Source organism: Drosophila albomicans, chromosome X (assembly GCF_009650485.2).
Source record: "Drosophila albomicans strain 15112-1751.03 chromosome X, ASM965048v2, whole genome shotgun sequence".
Taxonomy (NCBI): Eukaryota; Metazoa; Arthropoda; class Insecta; order Diptera; family Drosophilidae; genus Drosophila; species Drosophila albomicans.
Window position 1 is genome coordinate 14,021,967 of NC_047627.2, and position 23,480 is coordinate 14,045,446.

A 23,480-nucleotide genomic window follows, 5' to 3' on the forward strand; every position below is an offset into this window, starting at 1 on the left:
AGGTTCTACCGAGATTTGAACTCGGATCGCTGGATTCAAAGTCCAGAGTGCTAACCATTACACCATAGAACCAGTTGAATGCCGGGCGCCCAAATCCCATTGAAAAGATGAGAGTGTGAGCGAGTGTGACAGCAGAGTGAGAGACGAGGCAAAGTACGATTGTGTGTGTTTGTGTGTGTGTGTGTGGCAGCTGTGTGCTCAGGCTCAGCTAAAAATAGCATTTCACCAGGGGTTGCGTCTCGCTCTCACTCTTGCGCACTCTCACTCTTTCTCTGTCTCTCTGCTTGGTCCGCTTACAAGGCACGGCGAGAGAGATGCGCGGCGCTTTGATTGAGACAAAGGTGAAGCTACAAAAACAGTCGCAAAGGGAGATGTAAAAAGGTTGTTGTTGTTGTTGCTGTTGCTGCGGCTGAACATTTTTTGGGTCTCCTTTTTCATTTTTCTCTCGACTTCGCCAAAAGGTAAAGGAAACCGGGAAAGGGGCTTTGGATGTGCGATATGGGAAACGTTCAAAGGGACGTTGGGCATAGCGGCAAATAATTCGAATTGACATGACCGAAAAAAAAACGAAATTAACAAAATCTGCAATAGCATTCAATTGGAAACTGTGCTGAGTGGAAACCCAAACGGATAAAGGTCTTGTCTTTTCTAATACAATACGAATATTCATGCGTCATTAGGATCGAAGAGCAGCAAACAAGATTTTGGAATACTCCAACACATAAGTATGTATGTAAAGCCAATATCAGGAAAGTTTTAAAGCTTTGGAACTTGGAACTTTTCAAGAACTATTCGCTTAGAACGGAAGTGTTTTTTAATCTCAATTTGAACTCTACAAGGTCGCTCAATAAACCCCAAAACAGAATTGGAGAGTTCTGCTGGCGTTCATTGAATATTGATCTGATAAGTGAGCTAATCGAAAGTGGCATGTTCTACGAAGATTTATGCATTTGGCAATGCACATAAATTGACAATAGTTATAGTCTAGTTAATGTTTAATGCTTCGAACATCATCACTCATCATCATTCCAGCAAACATGCATACAAGCTGATTGAAATGTCACTGGGCGGCGAACTGGTTAATCTTCATCACGATCATCATTGTCATCAGACGGCAGCATCAGCAGCAGCAGCATGATCATCATCATTATGATGTTGATGATGATCCGTTGAGCAACCTGTCTCCCCGGGTTAGCCTGGGGGCAACTTGAAGGTGTCGGGGTGTCGACGATCGTCACGTCTAGACTACATGTTGATGTTGAAGTTGAAGTCGACGCGACGCAACGCAACGCGACGTTGATGTTGACGTTGACGTTGATGTTAACACTGCCATTGGCTGCTAATGACCTGGCCCCAAGACCGTTGCATTATCGTGGCAAAATCATTAGCCCTTTTGTCTTATACCCTATGCCCAACAAAAGCTGTAAGTGAGGTATGTTGGTCAGTGAAAGTTGGCTATGATATAATAAAGTTCTTCATGGCAGACGATCGTTTAAGTTGGAGTCTTGAAAATCGTTTCCGCATTTTTCATACGGAAATGTAATAAAGTTCTAAACATTGTGGCAAATTCTGCATGTAATTGTGAGTAAATCATGAAGACAATGATTAACAACCTATCGTAACTCGGCACTTGTTCAAGCCAGAGTCTTTAAATTTGCATTGTAGACTACAATTGTTGTTTTCATTGAAATGGTACTAGTATTTCCTCACTTTGCAGTATGCGCACCATTTTGGGTATTTCATATGGTAACTGGTTGAAAATGTTCATGTTTTAGCATTATAATATTTGTGAGGAATTCTGAACATTTCATAGACTATCTCTATACTAAACAGCCTAACGTAACTCAGCATTTGTATAAGCCAGAGTCTTTAAATTAGCTGTGTAGACTGCAATTAATGTTGTCATTGAAATTTTTCTTTTATTTTTCCACTTTTCAGTATGCACACTATATTTGAGAAGTTCTATAAATTGCACATTTCTTAAGGTAGCTTACTGAAAATGTGCATGCTTCTATATAATGATATTTGTGACGAATTCTGAAAATTTCATAGCAATTTCCATTAGCATGTCGCTTACAGGGTAGCTGGCAATCGCACTTGCTATCGTTGGCGGGTTTTTTCTTTTGTAGTTTTCAGGTTGCAGAGCTTGTCAGTTTCTCAGACTGAGTAGGTCGCCTTAGAGGTTCACAATTTGGAGTAACTCACACTCGGAGTCGGAGTCGGAGTCGGACTATTCACTATTCACGCACTCGAATCAGATGCTTTTGCGCCCATGACGCAATCGTTTTTGGGGTTTGGGGCAAAAGCAAAAGCAAAAGGCAAAGCCAAATGCTATGCTAATGCCAGTCTTTAGTATGGGCCACGCAGTCGTCTGGCCAACATTCTTGGGAATTTTTTATTACAATTGTTTGGCCCGAACGTGTTGACAATTTGTAGTCTTCATTCTCTCTTTTTTTTTTGCGTCAAGTGCCGCAGCTCTCCTAGGGCAATCCTCTCCCCCCCCCCCCCCCCCACACCCTTTTGGGGCATAAGACGCAAAGAGCGAAGAACGAAAAGTTCTTGCGAATTAGAGAAGCCAATTGAGAAAGTCTTAAGCCATAAGGCGTACGCACTTTAGTTTCCTCTGCACAAGAGGCAAAGGCGATCGATGATCGTGGAGAAAGGCAGAGGAGAGAGTGGAGGGATGGTGGAGAGGGGGGCAGACACCTGTGTGTGGTTTTCGATTTGTCAATTTTTATGTTTCTCGCTTTACGTGTCTGAATTTCTGGATACGCGCTTCCCGAGCGATGAACGTGCTGCGCAATTGTGGCCAGAGACCCAAAAGACAATCATCATCTACTACAATATGCTGATGCGATCGTCGTCGTCGTCGTCGCAACCTTACAATGTTACAACTCGTTGGCTGGCAACTTGCCCCACGAACCTTGCAACAACAACAGCAAGAAAAACTGAGAACTCTACCCAACTCAATTCGTGTTAATTTATTTGGTTGCTTTTTAATTGGGCCGCAGTTACACAGTCGCCGTGTGCTACGTGTGGCAAGTAAATGTAACTGGATCTTGGGAAGGGCTGTAAACAGAGAGTGAGGGAAGACGGGAAAGAGGGAAAAGGGGAAGATATTTATAGAGGGCTTGTGTGTGTGCTAATCAGCCGCCGCTTATTGCGCCGTCAATGCGATTGTTCAGATTGTTCAGCTTGCCAATTGAGATACATTTCTAAGGACATGTTCTTACATGTGTTATACCCGGTAAAGATCAGGCTTAAAGGGTATTATGATTGAGAATGAGAATGGATTTGTAAATGATTTTTAATACATTTTATGTAATTCATAAATAATTTTTTAAAGCAAAAGAATTATTGCAAAATTTGGTATCAGAGATTGAAGTTTATTCATAATTTGAATAATAAGTTAAAACAATAAGAATTGTAGCAGAATTTTGTTTTGCTACTAATAATTTCAATAATTTGTTAAACGAATTATGACAAAATTCATCAAGTTTCAAGAAATTTGCTTGAAAGTTATAACATTTATTTAAATAAATAGAATTTTTCTATGAAATTTAACTCTCATTTTAGATAAGTTATAAAATTTATTTCAGGAAATAGAATTTTTTTCTTAAAATTAAGCGCTCATTTTACAAATGAATTTTCTAACAATCTGTTGAAATTCTTTAAACTTTTAATGAAGCTTTATATTTTTTTCATCATTTTCAAATATTATGATTTTATAATTTAATATAATATTTTATTAGTATATTTTGTCTAAGGAATTACTTAAATTTTGTGAAGTTTTATATTTTTTCATCATTTCCAAATACAATACTAGAGTATATTTTTTCTTCTTCTATTTTTCGAGTTCCTTAAACTTAGTAACCTTTGTAAAGTTTTATTCTTTTTTCATGATTTCTAAATATAATTATATTTGTATCGTATAAAAGGTATTTCGCAGTCGATTACTCCCCACTGTACCTTGGTTTGTGTGTGTGTGTGTGTTTTGAATTTGTATTTGTGTGCGATCCTTAAGCTGGATCAGATCAGTGTCACCCCTTGGCAAAAATTGCCACCCCATAGACGGGGACGGGGAACACTTCAAGTGCCAGACACGACGCACATTTAATTGTTAATTTGTCTTGTCCTCATTCTCAGCGTATGTATGTGTGTGTGCATGTGTGTGTGTATGTGTATGTGTGTGTGTGCTGAATACATTTTAATTGAAGCGCATAATTGACCCTCGTCAGGCAGCTAAGACGAACTTAAAGCGCAATTCCTGCCAAAAATGATAATTATGAAACCCTTCATACAAAAAGAAAACATATAATCAACCAACGAAAAATGAAAAATCAACAAAAACTCAGAGTGAATGTGAGTACACTCACTAATATTGACACGAGTGTCTGTCACAGTTGATTTGTTGGCTCGATTATTGGCCATAAATAAATATAAAAGTGAAAGATAAATGAAGAAAATTGTTGAAAATTCAATCACAGGGGAAATGTTGTTTTTTTCTAAAGTTACAGCACCTCAGCGATACTCTATACTTTTATAATTTTAAATTTCTACATTTTATATGAATACATTTTTTGGTTTAAAGAAGTTTTGAGTAATATAACATTCTTATAAGCATAATAACAAATGTCAATAGTTGATGGGAGAAAAAAAGTATAATAATAATGATAATTACAGATTTGAAACCATATTTTATTGATTGCAATATAATATTATCTTTATACATATATGAAATATACAAATTCAAATAGAATATTATACATTTCCCATATTTAAATTTGAACTTTTGAAAGATAAAAGACTTTTCTATTTGAGTTTTTTTTTTACCACTAAACTGTGATATAACGAATACCTTAATTTTACAATTCCTAAAGTATTCAGAGTATTCGAGTTAATACACTTGAATTTATGGCAACACGCAGCGAGCCTTGACAACATTTAGTTGTGGTAGTAATTGTAGTATTTGAGTTTGTGATAAGGTGCCAGCAACTATTTTAAATTTAATTGAATTTTTTTTTATTATTTTCTATTTATTTATTGCCATTACCATACACATTTTTTCAGCCTCACATTGAGTTCGATTTGGTGCGGTTCGGATCGGTTTATTTGCTGACCACAGTTCGATCGTTGATCAACGATAACGAAGCACTTGAGAGTTTCAAATTGTGATAAAAAAAAAGAAAAAAAATGGAAATACAAACACACACACACACACGCACATTGAGAATCTAACTTGAGAATAGTTTCCCCCTTTAATCGACGCATCACGTTTCAACTTCAACGATTGCCCACTTGAAAAACATACGCTAATCTATAGCCTGATAGTTACTACGTATTTCTGAATTATAAATAAAAGCGACTGTAATACGTAGAATATATTGCCGCAAAGACTAGTCTAAAGGTTTTTATTGCCACCCCCCATCCTCAATAGATTATAATTGGGAATGAGGAAATGATTTTAGTTTTTTTTTTTTTTTTGTATTTTAAATGGAAAAATTTAAGAAAGTCGAAGGTAATCGACTGCGAGATACCCGCTGACCATTTTGAATACAAGCAAAACAGTGCGGTATTAATTTTAAAAATATACCAATAATAATATACCGCTAAAATACTTAAAATATACCTCATGTTACAACATTTAAGAGATACCACAGAGTGTACATATTAAAATACTCCAAATTAATATACGGAACAAATACTTAAAATATACCAAAGGTTATTTGGCATATTGGATATCGTACTACATTTGAAATATAAAAATTAAAATACCACAAAATTACTAAAAATATACCGAGTGTTATATTAAGTACATTGATATAGTACTGCCCATGAAATATACCAAATTAATATACTGCAAATATAGTAAAATATACCATAGTTTGTATATGGTATATTGATATAGAATATATTCAAAAATATACCATATCATTATACCACAAAAATACCAAAATTATAACATTCGTTATATTTGGTATATTTATGCAGTACTTTGTGAAAATATACCGAATTATATTACAAAAATATTAATACCAAAATCTATATTTGGTATATTTTCTAGTTTTCTAGTTCTACATTCAAAACCTAGCATAGGGTGCAAAATATACCACATTGTCAGCCAAAAGAACTAAGACCAGTTCACTATGAGTAACGGGTTTAATTACAACAGCAATAAACTAGATCTACGCTGTTTATATTGTGCTGAAGCTTTGAGAATACGAGTATTAAATCGAATGTAAGCACGATTTGAGCAAACCCATAAAGAATAAATTTGTAATGAAGTTCCCAGGAAATTCGTTTGCTCAAGCTTAAAGCCAACTGCGTTGTACTGACTGTACTTTTGTTTAAAGGATAACAAGGACGACATCTAATGTCGGCTTCTTGTTCTTATTGGGTTTCGCTTGTTGCTCGACAAACGCGCAAATGAATAACTCACACACATACACAAGTACATACATTCGGTTATTCACACACTCTGAATTTGGTTCACGGACAAAAAGCTTTTTGGGCTCCTCATAGAGTTCAACCACCTTATTGTTGTTGCTTGTAGTAGTTTTTTTTTCATATATTATTATATCATTACGAGAGTGTGTGTGTGTGTTTGTGTGTGTCTATAGGTATTTATTACGTTGATTGTTGTTGCTCTTGTTTTGTCTTGAATTCAATTCAATGAAAAGTTTCGTCCTTTTGATGCAAATACGCTTCGTTTTTTTCGGCGTTTTCTTTGTTGTTGTCCTGACAATCTTTTTCTTGGCTCTTTCAGGTTTTGAATTTCATCATCATCATCATAATGCGCATCTTAATTGGTCTTTAACCTTGACACAACTGTACCTCAGCCCAGTTGGAGAAATCAAAGGTAAGCACATCTCTGCCTCTTTACATTTCTATATACATTGTACTATATGTATGTGTATTTGTTGTGAGAGATGCAGATAGTACTCTCGTTTGATCATCTGTGTCATCGCCACCTACTTTAAGTTGTCAACTGAAAATGCTTTTCCCCTCTCCACCCTCACCATCACGATCTCGCAACTCAAAATGCTTTTGTGTAAGACGCGAAATGAGTTCAAATGTGACAGACATCGGCGACATTTGGGCGACAAACGTCAGATGTCTGAGCATATATAGGCATATAGACGGATACAGATACAGCAGCAGCCGTATATACAGATACATTATACAATTACCGAGCTGAGTCAGCAGTCTTATCTGTGAGAAAGTAGAACAACGCCCATTAATAGTGGAGCACTTAGATCTAGGGACTAGATGTAGATATAGATATAGATATAGATATAGATATAGATATAGATATAGATATAGATAAAGATATAGATAAAGATATAGATATAGATATAGATAAAGATATAGATATAGATATAGATATAGATATAGATATAGATATAGATATAGATATAGATATAGATATAGATATAGATATAGATATAGATATAGATATAGATATAGATATAGATATAGATATAGATATAGATATAGATATAGATATAGATATAGATATAGATATAGATATAGATATAGATATAGATATAGATATAGATATAGATATAGATATAGATATAGATATAGATATAGATATAGATATAGATATAGATATAGATATAGATATAGATATAGATATAGATATAGATATAGATATAGATATAGATATAGATATAGATATTGATATTGATATTGATATGATATAGATATAGATATTGATATTGATATTGATATAGATATACCCTTAAGTTCAGTGAGTCATATATATATATATATATAGTTTGGTATCACAATTTCTAGAATAATTTCGATTTCGACTATTACTCATCGAGGGGGGCTTAAAGATTTAAGTCTACGCTACGCACGTGTCAATTATCGAGTAAAATTTCGTCCGCTTATCGAACAAAAGCTCGATGATAAATTAATGGGGGCGGGGGCGATTCTTCAGTTCCATCCATCGACGTGGCTATAAACAATGATAATTTGACTCATTTGTCGGGCGTATATCGCTATGAATGTGTGTTTGTGTGTATATTTTGGGCAAATGTCACAACTGATTGAATATCTTGAATAGTTTTGGAATAGTTTGCACGCGTCGAAGTCGCAGAGGCTCGTCCAACACGAATCGAAAGAAGAAGAAGAAGAAACAGAGGCAGAGGCGGAGAAGACACTTGTATCTGCGTATTATATCTGACATTATATCTACAATCTACAAATCTACAAATACACGAAACAAGTTTAAAGTCCAGCAACAACAACAGCAAAAAGTAAAGCCAAAAACTAAAAGAGAATTAAAACAAAAATTTTAATGTGACACTCATGGCGATTTAACTAATTTAATTAATGCGTTTTTTTTATGCCCATAACGATTATTATTATAATTTTATGTTTATTTTAGTTTTTTTTTTTTGTTTCTCTTTCTTTCATTTTTGGCGTTTTTTGTTGTTTTTGGGTTGTCGGACTCCCCCCGCTAGATATATTCACTTAACTCATAAGTTGACTATGAATGTATGGATGTATGTATGTATGTATGCATGTATATGTGGTGATGTATGTGTCTGAATGTTTGTATGTATTGACAGCGAGAACATTTTTATGGGCCGCGCAGCCTTTTGAATAAATTCATGACATTCATTGTCGCGATGTGAGTGTTTTAGCCGGTTCGACTAACTGCCCGACTGCGACTAGTCAGTCTCTATGGCATCACCAAGACAATCATCATCATTACGATGATGATGATCATCGTTGAAAACTTGTTTCCTAACTGTCGCCTAATGACGCTACATTGGCCCGTGCGACTTTCATGCATATGCTTAAGTATTTAGTGGAAACATTTAGTGAATAACTTTGTGTCACCGCCGCATCGCAACAGGTGCAAACACTGAATGACTGAGGAGTAGAGAGAGATAGCACGAAAGAGTGAGATAGAGCATATAGGGCTGACAATCGAGCATGCTAATTTTGCGTTTTTCTAGTGCGGCCAAAAATCAAATAAACATTCAAATATGAATTAACTTAATCAATGCAAATGATTTGCACTAATTTAGCAGTTTCTTTTATCGTTTTCGTGTTTCTCATTTATCGTTTCATTCGCACACACACACACATATATATGATATGTATAAGCAAACATTTTTTATTAAAACTCGCAGTGAAACTGTTTCAATTTCGTCGCGTTTCAAGTTTTGATACTTCAACTTCCTTGTTTGCCGGCACGTTGCATTCCGTGAATTATTCGTGAATGCTCGCTGTGAATAAGAGACAGAGAGAGAGAGAGAGAGAGAGAGAGAGAAAGAGCTTATATGTGGGCCGCACATCTTCAGCTCGTTAACAGACGGCTCATAATCAGCAGCAAACAAACGCCAACAACGGAAATGTTTGGCCAAATCCACACAATTAACAACTATTTTTTTTTTTTTTCGCTTTTCTAGACTCTCTGTGGTAAGGCAAGGTGGGTTGGCAACTTCACTTAACTTTTATGCTAATTGAAAGTGCAGTCGAAACTCGCACGATATCCCATTTAGCCCTTCCTCTCAAGTGTACCAACGATCACTCTACCTTACCTCTTCACCACCTCACATCGCCTCAGCCTTGCGGGTCGTACCGAGCGGCTGAACACCCCTTCTTAAGTGTAGTTGCTGTGGTCTGTGCGCGTGAGTCTTAAGTCATGAATATATTGGCTTTTTATCTGCAGTTATGCGATTAGATCTGTCTGAAGTGGTAGACAGCTTAAACTGAGAAAGAGAGGAATACACAGAAAGGGGGAAAGAGAGGGAGAGAGTTTGCGAAGAACACGTAATTTTAGCACGTAACTCTTTTTTCTTTTAAGGGGCTAACTTTAAGCCTTTAATTACTTGTTGCATATTTTTGGATTATATATTTGTATTTATTTATTGCGAACGAATTCGAAGGGCAGTAGAAAGCCAATCTTTCGATTCGAATCGACTGGCTGATGAAACTTTGTACAGTTATTTCTATTTTATGCGGGTTATTAATATGTATAAAAGTCGAAACATAAAGTCTTATCGTAAAACTTTCAAATAAACTCGTTTTTATCGACAAACTATTTCGTTTTTTTTTATTTTCTGCTCAATTCCTAGAATTCTTCGCAATCGTTTAAGAATTTACATATAAAAAACAAAAAAAAAGTACATTTACTGTATTGAATTTTGCCATAAAAAACATAAACCATAATCCATAAGTCTGAAAGTAATTAAATGTATGCATATACGAGTAAATATGTATTTGGATATAACTAGTTCTAGTTGCGCATATTTCTTTTTCCAGTTTTTCCATTGCGGAAATGCTCGCAAATGTATGCAAATCACATAGATATATGTATATACAATATTCTACGGGAGTATTATGTGAGAGTCTATAGTACTAGAAGTCATTTAGTCATAATATCCCATTCATCAGTTTATAGCCACCCGCGCGACAATCATTCAGTTATTGTCCGGGCGCAGTTTGTTGATTGCCGATAAGTCGTATGCCCCATTGGGGCGCTCAACGGTTCGTGGCACGAAACCGTTACATTTTATTTGCTTATGAATGAATCTATTAATATATACATATACATACAATGTATGTATTAAGCGTGCGTTTTGCATGCTGCTGCGGTTCATTTCTTTCTTTGTATACCCTGCAACCACTTTGAAGGGGTCCAAGGCTTGTGACTGACAGATGGAGACACTTTTCTGAATATTACACATACATGAATAGTACACATACGATCTTAACAATTTATTTTCTAATCACCTTATTCGAAAAATATCAACATTCAATTCATATTACAAAAGTAGTGCACAGGAAAGTTGAACTTTTTCAACTTAATCAGAAATTTAAAAAAAAAAATCGAAGAAAAAAACAGAATATGTATTAAATTTACATAATATAATAGATTTTTAGTGAAAAGAGGGTTCCCAAAATAAATCCATTAAATTTATGCAATACTTTGTGACATTAAATTATATTACCAAAGTTATATAACATGCAATATTATAAAACTAGAGCACAGGTGATTGAACTTTTTCAACTTTAACAGAAATTGAAAAAAATCAAGTAAAAACATCAAAATATAGTAAATGTGTACTTGTAAAAGTAGTAAATTTAGATAATATAATAGATTTTAAGGAAAGAGAGGATTCCCAAAAGGATCCATTAAATTTATGCATTATTAAATTTATATTAATTATTGTCTAACAGCACCAAAAATTTCTCTTCACTTACAAGCTCTGTTAATTAGCGCCATCTAGCGGTCTAGCCATCTTGCTAGGCTAGTCCTTTAATGCATGTGTAGTTGAGTAGAGCATCTCATGGTCGCTCATTGTGGACTGTGGCGCACTTTATGCGTTTCTTCTTCTTCCTCTTGAGTTGCTCGACTGACAAAGTTCCGCGAATTTGTGACTCATAACAGAGACGCAGTGACTGCATATTAAAGCTCAGCTCAAAGTAAAAGCTCCCACGCTTAATGGCACTCAATATATGTATTCTACATACATACACACACACACACATGAGCACTGCAGCTGCATACACACATTAATAACGTGTTATTGACGTCGATCGCCATTATTGATTTTTCGGTGCTTGCGGTGCAAATAGTCAGACATGCAACAACAAATAACAACTACAACAACAACAACAATAACAATTGCGAAAAGCGAAAAAACAACAACTGTGATTTCCTCCCCTTGTATTATTTGTGTCTACAAAATATTTAAACGAACAACGCCTTTCGCGGTAATTTAAGGCATTTGTGTACATATTTTGTTAAGATTCGTAAACAAATCACGTACAACAACAAAGCGGAGTAACAACGATGATGACAACGCAGCCGCAGCAGCAGCAGCAGCAACATCTACAAACAGCAACAACAACAACAACAACCGGCACAACGCTGCAAAAGTCGTTGGGCGAAGCGCAACTTTTTGAATGTCGCTGTCGCAGTCGCTTTGCGCCGGCGCAGAGACAAACGGCCACAATAACATCGAAGCAATGCATACAAATACATGCATACATGCGTATGCACACATACACACGCATGTTTATTTGCCGGCTGCGTTTGCCGGTTGCGTCGGCGTTCTTCGATTTTGACTGCGTCTCTTATTCGCACTGTGCTTTGCTTTGCTTTGGAACTGCAGTTTTGAGAGTCCCATCGACTACATATGTAACACAACAAGCGCTGCAAGCAGACTAATTATTAATAATAGTTGAATATTAAATTTATATATGTATATATGAATATACATACATATATATATATTTCAATCATTTTGCTAGTTACAAAAAAAATGAAAATGCATATGCATATGAGGCTGCGCTTTGCCATACAAAAGTAGTGTATTCAATTGGCGCATTTGTATGTGCACTCATTTAGTCTCATTTCATGTTTGTTCCACTTCGCATTCATTAGCCATATTCGTGCCAATGCGCCTCGCACACTCTTCGTTCGGTTGTCGCGACGCTTGTCTGCTCCGACCACCGAGCGTTGGTCGGGGGTCCATTTTGCATGCATCCGCGTCAGCGACAGCGACAGCGTCTGGCAGCCCCCTCGTCTCACACTCTCGCACTTCTGTCTCTCTTGCTCTGGCTGCGCGTCTGGCCGTCTGCATAGCGTCTTCTCGTTAGTGCTCCTCTGCTTTTGCTTGCGCTGCGACGCGACGCTGTCCGTTTTTTTTTGTGCTCTTGCTTTTGTTTTGTTTTTTTTTTTTTTTTGTTTCTTTCTTTCGTATTTTTTGCTGTGTTTTTAAATAATAATCACGCAAACTCCGTCATTGCCGGCCGGCATTTTTAACCGAGTGCGGCTATATGACTGCTGCTGCTGCGACGCGGTTGTTGTGTGTCCTCTCTCTCTCTCTCTGTCTGTGTGTCTGCTTCTGGCGCTGCTGCGGGCAACGGCGAACAGTGAATTGTGAACGACGCGCCGGTTGACTCACAATACACATTCGCAGGTTTTTGAACTTGCACAAGGTACACACATACATACATGCACACACAATGCAGACCCACCACACCACACCACACCACACCACAGACACACAGATACAGATACAGGCGCATGCGCATACTCGCTGCGACGTCTGCGCTGGCGCATTGGCGTGCAGTTTTTGTTTTTGTTTGTTCTTGTGTGTTGTTTTAATGCGCTTCATTCTCTGTGTATTTTAGCTGCGCTGTTTAAAATGTGACAGCAAAGTTAAGTAACTCAAATGCACAGTGAAACAATAATGTAACTTTCATTATATTTGAATTATTTTTTATTTTATATTACTTTTGTCTCACTTTTTTTATTAATTAGTTTAATTATTGATTATTGTAATGCTGATAAGTGTGATAGTGTATTCTGCTTTCGGTTTCCGTTTACAACAAAAATATTCTGCTTGCTTGTTGTTTCTTTTCGTCTTTTTTGCTTACTTGTTGATTTCCTTTTGCCATTTTTTTTTTGTGTTTTGTGTTTTCTGTTTTTTTTTTCTTTTTAACTTCTTTGTTGTGCATTTTTGAAATGCTTTTGCGGTTACTTTTTTCGCTAGCTTTCATTTGTTGTTATCTTTGTGTGATATTTCCTCTGTCGCTGCAGCAGTGACGATTCTTCTCTCCTCTCTCCTCTCTTTTTCTGCTACTCTTCACTTCACTTTGATTCACACACAATTAATGGTACGCCTTTTAGACTATAAAATGAATTTGTTTGTTTGTTGTGCTGATCGAACCGTTGAAAGCGACGCCGCCTGACGACATGATTACTGCTGGTTTGATTGGGGGGTGGGGGGATTACCGGGGGTAGGATGCTTATCCTCAGCCCTGGAGCCAGGGCTTCAGTTCATCACATCGTAAAAACGTCCTTAAAACTTTCCAAATGCAAGCAATTAATTAAAATGTTGAAATTATTGCCTTGAAACGAAAAGAACTTTTCAGTCTGTCCTCACACACATTAATTGTCGATTTTTATGGCGCCATTTCATTAGTTGCCTTTTGCTTCCTTTTTTGTTCTCACACTCATTTCATGACACCCAAAAGCAGGCTACAACATTAGCATCTTCTGTTGATGAAGGATCTATTAGTTAGAAAAGGATGGCAATAAGTGCTTTTTAATTTTATTTAAAAAAGAACTATATGATATCACTTTGATACATTTTGAATGAACATAACATTTTGCAATATTATATTTAAATCATAATTAAGATTTATTGCTGCTGACATTAATTTCATTTCGAAATAAAATTAAGTATTTCATTATTATATTCATAGTATTTGAAAAAATAATATTTTTAGGAGTTTCTTTTGACAAGCAATCCTAATTTGAATGAAAATTAAATATTTCATTATTATCATCATAGTATTTAGAAAAAATAATCATTTTTTTTGCCAACAATCCTAATTTCAATGAAAATAAACTATTTTAATATTATTTTTAAATCGTCATACATATTAATTTAAAAGAAAATAAATTCTTTCCTTAAGAAGAAAAAATATTTCAATATTATATTCCAAATAAATATGAATTATAAGTTAAGGAAATAAAAATAAATGACAATAATCTTTTTTTGAATTCAAATAAAATATTTTAAATACTCAACTAATTTAGAAGCTTTTTTGACAACAATAATAAGTTATTTTAATATTATTTTTAAATCGTCATACATATTAATTTAAAAGAAAATAAATTATTTCCTTAAGAAGTTAACATATTTCAATATTATATTCCAAATAATTATGAATTATAAGTTAAGTAAATAAAAATAAATGACAAAAATCTTTTTTGAATTCAAATAAAGTATTTTGTATTTTGTATGAAAATAAAATATTTCAAATATTCAAAATTAATTATGACATTGAGTTATTGAAATTGAAATGCCCAAATGTTTCTTGGAAATTTATCGCAAAAATTAAATAATTTCATACAGACAAAAATCACCATAAAATATAGGATATTTGAGTCAAGCTTGAAATGTGGCTTATAAGTGTTATGTATGTATGACTTTCTTAAAGTAGCGCTGAGGTTTCTTTTGTTAATTTGTTGGACTTGTATTGTAAGTGATATTTGCGGTTGGGAACCGGTTCAATTTGTTTGCATTGCTTATCCCCGGCTCAAAGTGGCTCATCATCATCATCATCATCATGATCATCACAGCAGCAGCAGCAGCTTCTTGATGATCATCATCATCGTCATCAGCTTCTTGATCATCGCTGTAAATTTGCCTTAAATTGTTGCCCCATTGTCATCAGCTGCCCCATCTTCATCTTCATCTCCATCTCCAGCATCAGCATCGGCCATCCAACTTCAACCCCCCGCGTTGTCTGAATTTCGTGAGAGGGAGCGAGAGAGGGTGAGAGGGAGAGAGAGAGACAGAGAGATGGCGAGCACACACTTAATTTTTTTGACAAAACAATTAATGTTTATTTTTGCATTTTAATTTGCCAACATTAATTGCAAGTTTATTGAGCCGCCGCTTGAGCCATTGTTGAGCCAATGAACCGCACGCCGTTAGCCTTGAGCCGGGTCCGTCCGAAAATCACAAAGAGAAGCGGATGGCGAGAGGGAGACGAAGAAGAAGAAGAAGAGGAGAAGATAGCGCGCGCTTTGCGACGTTGCCGCGTCGCATTGTGTTGCCAAGCAAAGTTGGTAACGGCTGCTATTATATCGATAACGATAACGATAACAACTGCACGATTAATGGCCAAGCTACATTAAAGTCATTTGCTGACATAATAATTGCGATGAACATCGCTATTCGAAATATCGTATACCATAATAACAGCGTTTGATATCGGTAAAACGTAGTTGGGATTGAAAAAGCTATTCAAAATAATTGGAATGCAGATTCTTTTTGGCAACTTTTATTGTCTCCAATATATAGCACTCTTTAATATAGTTTTTTCCAATCTCATTATCTATTGCGAATTGAAAAATAATGCACAATATGAAGCACATAAAACAGCGATGTCTACACGATAGTTGCTTTACTGAGAACAATAATAACGGAGCTGGTAGCAGTTTTTTTTTCAGATATTTTCATTTGCTCCGATCCAATTAAGAAAACAGAGATGCGATATCTACGCGATAGTTTCTTTATAAATATAAAGATGGTAATTGTTTTGATACAGTTAAAAAAATTTAGAATTGCTCCGATTGAATTGAGCAATAATACGCCATATGAAGGATACGATAACTATGTGATAATTCCTTTTTAAATGTAAAGATGATAGCCGCATTGATATAATTTTAGATATTTAATTGTTAGTCCGATCCAATTAATTACGCCATATGAATTACTAAAACAAGGATAAAATAACTATGCGATAGTTCGTTTATAAATATGGAGATGATAGTTATTTTGATACAATGTTGATATTTCATTGTTGTAATGATTCAACTGAGAAAGAACGTCAACTATAAAACACATTATGAACACAATAATTTCTTTATTGGCAAAGATGAATAAAAATATAGATTGAAGTGGCATGGAATGGATTTCGGTATATAATAAGTTTCGGAACTCAAGTGTCAGAAGAATTTTAGTTATGTAGCTGCATCTATTTGGCTGTCAGCGTCATGGTCATCAGCATAATAAAAGCGGAGTTGGCCAACAGATTGATGTGACTGCCCAGACCCTCGGAGTAGTAATCGAGCAAAACGGAGCCGTAACGTGCACCGAACGCAATTGCCGCCATTCCGCCGTAAACGTTGCTCGATTGATTCACGCCGAGGAAGAGCAGCGAGACAACGTTGCCCAGGAGCGTCAGATCCTTGAGCGTAACCGTTGAATTGTCCTCGATGTCACGCCACTTGGCAACGACATCAAAGGCGAGCGGCACCAAAAAACAGCCATGTGCCATCGCCAGATGGGGCGACGATGATTTCAGATAGAATTCAATGTTGGTCAATGGTAACGGGACCAGTTCCATAATGCCCGACGTGATCTGCCTGAGGCGATTGCATTCATCATCATCATTGTTCGCAGCTCGAACCACGCCCAGCAGTCCATGCACCAGACTCACTGCGGCTGCCGCATAGCCATAAGGTGTGTGTAGTGGATGCAACGTATACATCGCATAGCCGGAGCTCACAACCAACAGACTATTGAATAGCGCATCCATGAAGAGCATCTTCTCTACGGTTTCTTTTCCAGATTCTTTGCTTCTGTGTGTTTGTGTTGCCGGTGAAGGAATTTACGATGAATTTTGTTTTGCTATTGAAAATGTTTCAGCCACAACTCGGTATCGAGTGACAGCAGAGGCGATGCCTTAATGAGTTTAGCTTTTGATACAGGCTACCTACCCAAAAGATAGAAGTGTATTGCAAGTTTGCAAGTCATTAGGAAATGTGTGTAATAGGTATATGCTGGTATTTAAGTGTATATTTAGTATTACATATGACAATATGGAATTCAGATTCGTTTAGTATTTTTGTTGTATTTGTATTTGGAATATTTTCGGAATAATACTATATATACAAATATTCCTGGTTGCAATCACTATTTTGTATATTCTCCATGATTTAGTATAGCGATATACCAAATATACGGTTTCGATTGGTATTTTTATACCCACAACCCAAAGAGTTTATGTCAATAGAACATGGTATATAAATTCTTGGTTTTAAAAGTTCTTTTAGAAGTAAGTCTGGTATATTTTATATTCTATGGTTTATTTATAATGTAGTGGTATAACGATATTGTTGTATATTATTTTGGTATATGTTTCTCTATATTGTAGATTTTTAATGTTAAATAACAAATATAGTTTTAGGTATCTTTTAATATTTTTTTCTGTATATTATTTTGAAATATTTTACTAATATTACCGCACAGTTGCATTATTTAAAAACAAAACGCAATTTTCTCAATTTATTCATGCTCAGACAAAACAAGAAATGTTTGGACTTGATAAAGTTGGATTTCATGTCAAAATGTGTTTTTTGTAGTTTACGATTTTTCCTTGAAAGCTTTTTCAGATAATTTATTCATAATTCATAACATCTAGATAGTTTATTTGCATATCTTTTCCCTTAATAATTATTTCTGTTAATTTATGCATAATTCCTTACATCTCGATAGTTTAAAATTTTATTAGAAAAGTGTGAGAGCAATTCTTGTACTTGAATAGTTGTGGGAGAGGTTTAAAAAGCTATCAGAATTCGCTTTTTTGATGCCACATTAATTTGCGACTGCAATCATAAAATGGATTAAACATATTGTGCATAGCTCTAGCATATCAAAATCTGTAGATCAAAGTATGCCTGCAACTTAATGTTAAACAGAGTAATATATTTCATTGTTGTACGCGATCGCGACTTTATGGTCTGCAATCATAACCACTTGATGACTTGAGTTGAGTTGAGTTGAGTTGAGTTGAGTCTTGACTCCCTCTTTGGTCATATCGGTAATGAGAATCAGGCAGAATATATCTTATAGTATGTATGGCATATCAATGATGACACGAACTTCGTTTCCTTCTATATGGAATGGGGTTCAAAGTCGAATTCAAAGTCTGCGCATTCGGCTGCAGTCGGGCGAGGAGAGCCAATGTCTCCGATGATTTATTGCGCGATGCTCTTTTGCGTCTGTTTAATCCACAGCCACATCCACCTGCAACTGGCAAACGGCAAATGGCAAATGAACGGGAGACGAACAGCTGGACAAACAAATGCCCTCCGAATACAGTGAACACGATCGAAACAGAGCTGAGCAGAGGAGAGGAGAGGAGAGGAGAGCTGTGCAGACTATGCCAGACACAGACCCCTTTTAAGTGAAGTCCAAGCCAAGCTTAATTATTAATTTAAATCGCACCGTTTATATGATAAAGACACTGAGACGTGCCGCTGAGCATTGTGCATGTCCAGCCACGACTTTGACTACAACTCCAACTTCGACTGCGACTGCGACGTTGACTTCAGCTGTAAATGAAGTATTTTCGTTGTTGTGGCTGCCTTTTTGTTTAAGCTCATCTCTTTGGTCAGGAGCGCATTGCGGGAGGCTTGAACTTCAAATGTGGCCCAAATTTGCAAAAGAATATCAGTTGCTATTGCTGAGCATACTTGATTACCTTTATTTCGAAAAGAGTTAATGCCACTATTAATATAATAATAATAAAGTTTGAGGTTATTCATTACACAAATTTGTATTGCTTATATTAATTTCACGTTTTTTTGACTACAGAATTTAAAACAAAAATGCATTTAATCTTTGTAACATTTCTATGTAAATATTTAGAATATAGAATATACCAAATATATACCTTTGATATATTTTAGTAATTTGCGGTACATACTAGGGCATTTTTTAAGAATAATACTTATTCTTATTATAGTTGTTGGATATTATAGTTGTGAATTTATATTACAATTTAAGAGAAGTTAGTTTTACAAAGAGCTATAGAATACATAGATAGATATATTATAAATACTGTATATACAATACACTCTAAAAAAGACTAATTTCTAAAATTAAGAACATTTGAAATCAAGATGTGTTTTCTAACATTGAAATTTTCATGTTCTTGAAGCATTTTTTAGATCAAACTTCTTAGTACTAAGAAAAGTAAGTAAGTACTACAAAATCTTAATTTTTTTTCAGTGTTCTACTATTATAAGCAATATAACAAATTTAGCTGAATAGATTTATTGGGAAAGATGTTATTTACAAAAGAATTAGGCACTCAACGCTCACATTTGAAAGGTTTCAAAGGATTCTAAAAACGTTAAGTATTTATGAAAAAGCCACCAACAATTTAAATATAATTTTTCTATTTCATTTTACATTGATATGTTCGTTTATGTATCCTCTATTTAGTTTATGATTTTGCTTTATGACTTTCTATGACGTCTTTTTTTTTGCAAGCGCCCCATTTCTGGCCTGCGACTCCGCTCCTGTTCGCTTATCTGTGGCCCTATATAGCGTGACAAAAGTTGTTGCTCGAATGCGCCCCTAGACAATTTGCAGTCGCGTCGCGAACTCTGCAAGCGTAAAAATATGAAAAGTGCCGCGGTGCACGGTGCAAGTTGCACGTTGCACGTTGAATGTGGCAAGTGGCAACGTTGCAAGTGCAGTTTCGAGTGCACATCGAGCACACCAAAGTAAACCAAGCAGACCAAACACCAGACACTCAATTCAAATTCATAATTAATCAGGCAACCGGGTTTTTTTTTTTATTTTTTGAACATCAGCATAAAGTCTTAGTTGTTAGTTTTAGGTTCGGGGCTTCGGGTTGAGGTTCGCCTTACAGCTTACAGCTTGCGTTTGGGTTTGGGTTTTGTGGGGAGGACTTGGACTTAAGACTTAACACTTGCTGTTTTGCTTCAGCGAACACTTGTTGAAGATCCTCCTCGAGACAGCAGCTGCTCGAGAACTTATAACTTATAACATACGATATATATGCAAAGAGTTCACGTTAGTTTTTTTTTTTTTAATTTTACCATGGCGCGTGTGTTGAAGCTTTCAACTGAGTTTTTGGCCAAAGCTGCCGCTTGATTTATGGTCTGCCATTGAGGCAGCAAGCGCAGCCGCCTAGCAAAAAAAAAAAAAAAAATGAAGAAAGAAAAAAAAACCTGGCGCCAAGGTCTACCATGATACGCCTAAACCCCTATCGCCAAAACTCCCCGGTCCAAGCTCTCTTTTTTTTTTTTTTTGTATTTTGGTTGGCCCCGACAAATTCGAATTGCCAAACTTAATCAGCGGCATTTGCATGCAGCGCGCAAAATGTGCCCAAAAAGTTTAATGAGCCGAAAGTTGCGTGGACAAATATTTTCCGGCTTCATTCATTCCCTTAGCAGCCGAAAAAGTGCGTGAGCGATGCCCCAAAAGCATGCTCGAGATACCCTGTAAGTCACTGCATTTTTTTGTATTATAATGAACATTTTTTGCTGTCGATCGTATTAAATTGTATCTTCTTTAAAAGACCTTTTGTTAGATTGAAGTTTGTCTTGTTCACTATAGGTTCTGAAAGTTTTATGAAATTTTATTTAAATTTAATGGTAATAACTTGAAAGTTATACATTTTCATAATAACTTGTAGCTAATTTTTCAGAAAGTTTCATTAAATGCATTTTAAATTTAATAGTAACAAATTGTATTTAATTTTTAAAAAAGTTCCATGAAAATTTAATTAAAATTTTATAATAATATTTTGAAGCAAACTTTTATGAAAAGTCCTATATAATCTGTAAGAAATTTTCAAGAAATTTAAATTACATTTTATAAGAATAATTTGTAGTTTAATTTTAAGAAATTTTCTGGAAATTAAAGTTCAGTTTAATAGTATTTAATTTTTAAAAAAGTTCCAAAAAAATTTAATTGAAATTTTATAATAATATTTTGAAGCAAACTTTTAAGAAAAGTCCTTTATAATTTGTAAGAAAGTTTCAAGAAATTTAAATTAAATTTTGTAAGAATAATTTGTGGTTCACTTTTAAGAAATTTTCTGGAAATTAAAGTTCAATTTAATAGTAATAATTTGCAGTACACTTTTAAGATATTTTCATAAAAATTAATTTAAATTTAATGATATTAATTTGTACTTAATTTTTCAGAAAGTTTCAAGAGTATTGATTTCAATTTAAAAGTTATTATTTGCAGTAAGTTTTAAGAAATATTGCAGTTTATTTTCTTTATAATAATCAGTTAAAGTTCATTTAAATCTTCGATTTACAAACTTATCTTTTTTTCTGAAAATTTCCATCAAAATTCCGAAATGAAAAGAAGTTTTGAAGCGAAGCAAATTGTGATTGTTGTCTTTTTACTAAATTTCGATTTCTTTATATCACAGGGTAGTTGATAGTCGTTCCTTGGCACTTTCTAGTTTTAGTTTTTTTTTTGGAACCTCGCAATATATCCAGTAGGCCGAGAGACTGCTTGAAATGCGCACCAGAAACCCTACGCACTTCATAAATTATTTAACAGTTGCCCTGGCCAATTGGAATTGACTCGTGGACAATCGCGGAGGGTGCGTCTTGGGAGGGGCAACTAAAGAAGGGAACCAATTTTAATTGCCGGCAACATGACAGTGGCGGCAGGTGACAAGGGCAACCATACAAGGGGGAGGGGGGGTGCGTGACGGTCGGGGGGTTAAAGCGATTGAGGGGTGTTCAGGTGCGTATCACGTCTTTTGGTATAAAAAATGTGCGAATTTTTGACAACTGCAAATCGAAAGAGAAACTCCACAACGCAACAGCTTAAAAACTGATGGGTGAAGAGGGAGGATGGGGTAAGGGAGGAAGTGGCGAGGGGGGGTCATGTAGCAACATGGTGATACATGATCGCCGCTTCAAGTGATTTATGTGCCCAACACAACAACTCAACTCAACTGAACTGAACGCATGCGTTCGGCGTGACAAGTTTCAAGTATTTTTCACTTATCACATTTTGGTAGTTATTTTTTTCTTATTTTTTTTTAGTTTGTAATTTGTATTTTTTGCGAATTAATTATGTTTTTAATTTCCGTTTTGCTCAAGTGTTTTATATTTTACATTATTTAAAACATATTTTATATCTTGGACATTTTATGGTATATGGTATACTCTATGGTATATTTTTAATGTAGTATTATATCAAGATACCAAATATAGCGCTTGGTATTTCTGTAGTATATTGGTTGGCAATATGGTATATTGTATACTCTATGGTATATTTTTAATGTAGTATTATATCAAGATACCAAATATAGCGCTTGGTATTTCTGTAGTATATTGGTTGACAATATGGTATATTGTATACTCTATGGTATATTATTCATGTTGTACTATATCAATATACTAAATAAATATATACCAAGTTTTTCCGTAGTATTCATGTGGTATATTTTAAAATTAATACCGCACTAGTTTGCTTCTATTTAAAACTTATTATGATTGGGTTTTAGAACTTAGTACATACGCTTGTTCTTTAGGTTTCCCATTTGTTATTCTTTTTTTTTTAGAATTTAACATTACTTTTTACCTTCTTTTACTTTGAATATTGTCGGGCAAAATCTAAAATATTGCAATATTTTCTTTATTTTACAGATTTAATGAATATTTCATATTTAGCGCTTTTTGATTTTGTTTTATGATTTTCATTATTTTAATTAGTTTCTTTTTTATATTTTTATATAAATTTTTTTGGTTTGTTTTTATATATAATTTAAAAAAAAAAATTTTACGTATTTTTTATTTAAGATTTAAAAATTTGTAATTGCATTTTATGAATTTTGAGTTTATTTGAAGTTTTTATAATTTCTTAGTTAATATATTTTGTGCTTTCGCTTCCGTTTTATATTTGACATTTATTTATTTGCATTTTCTTAAGTGTTTTAAATTTTATTTCTATTCCATAGACATACAAATCGAATGTGTTTTATTTTAATTTGCATTTTCTTCCATTTATTTATTTTGTATGACGACGACGTCGATTGCTACTCGCATTTGATTCATATCTAGCTTCGCTTCTGTTTTGTTCTGTTCTGTTCTGTTCTGCTGATCCAAGCTAATCCGCAATCCGCGTTCCGCGGGA

At 34.9% G+C, this 23,480-nt stretch overlaps 1 protein-coding gene, 1 long non-coding RNA gene and 1 other non-coding gene across 3 annotated transcripts; 1 reads left to right on the forward strand and 2 right to left on the reverse strand.

The window, feature by feature from the left end:
• On the reverse strand, positions 1–72 carry Trnaq-uug (transfer RNA glutamine (anticodon UUG)). Its single transcript has one exon. It is a non-coding gene; the product is annotated as a tRNA-Gln (tRNA).
• A 7,793-nt stretch (positions 73–7,865) lies between these two features.
• Positions 7,866–8,312, forward strand: LOC127565089 (uncharacterized). Its single transcript, XR_007954493.1, has 2 exons — positions 7,866–8,017; positions 8,075–8,312. It is a non-coding gene; the product is annotated as an uncharacterized LOC127565089 (long non-coding RNA).
• Positions 8,313–16,399: 8,087 nt separating this feature from the next.
• On the reverse strand, positions 16,400–17,215 carry LOC117570919 (uncharacterized). Its single transcript, XM_034252834.2, has one exon. It carries the CDS (start codon positions 17,101–17,103, stop codon positions 16,531–16,533), a length of 573 nt encoding a protein of 190 aa, XP_034108725.1. The 5' UTR covers positions 17,104–17,215; the 3' UTR covers positions 16,400–16,530.
• Positions 17,216–23,480: the final 6,265 nt, after the last annotated feature.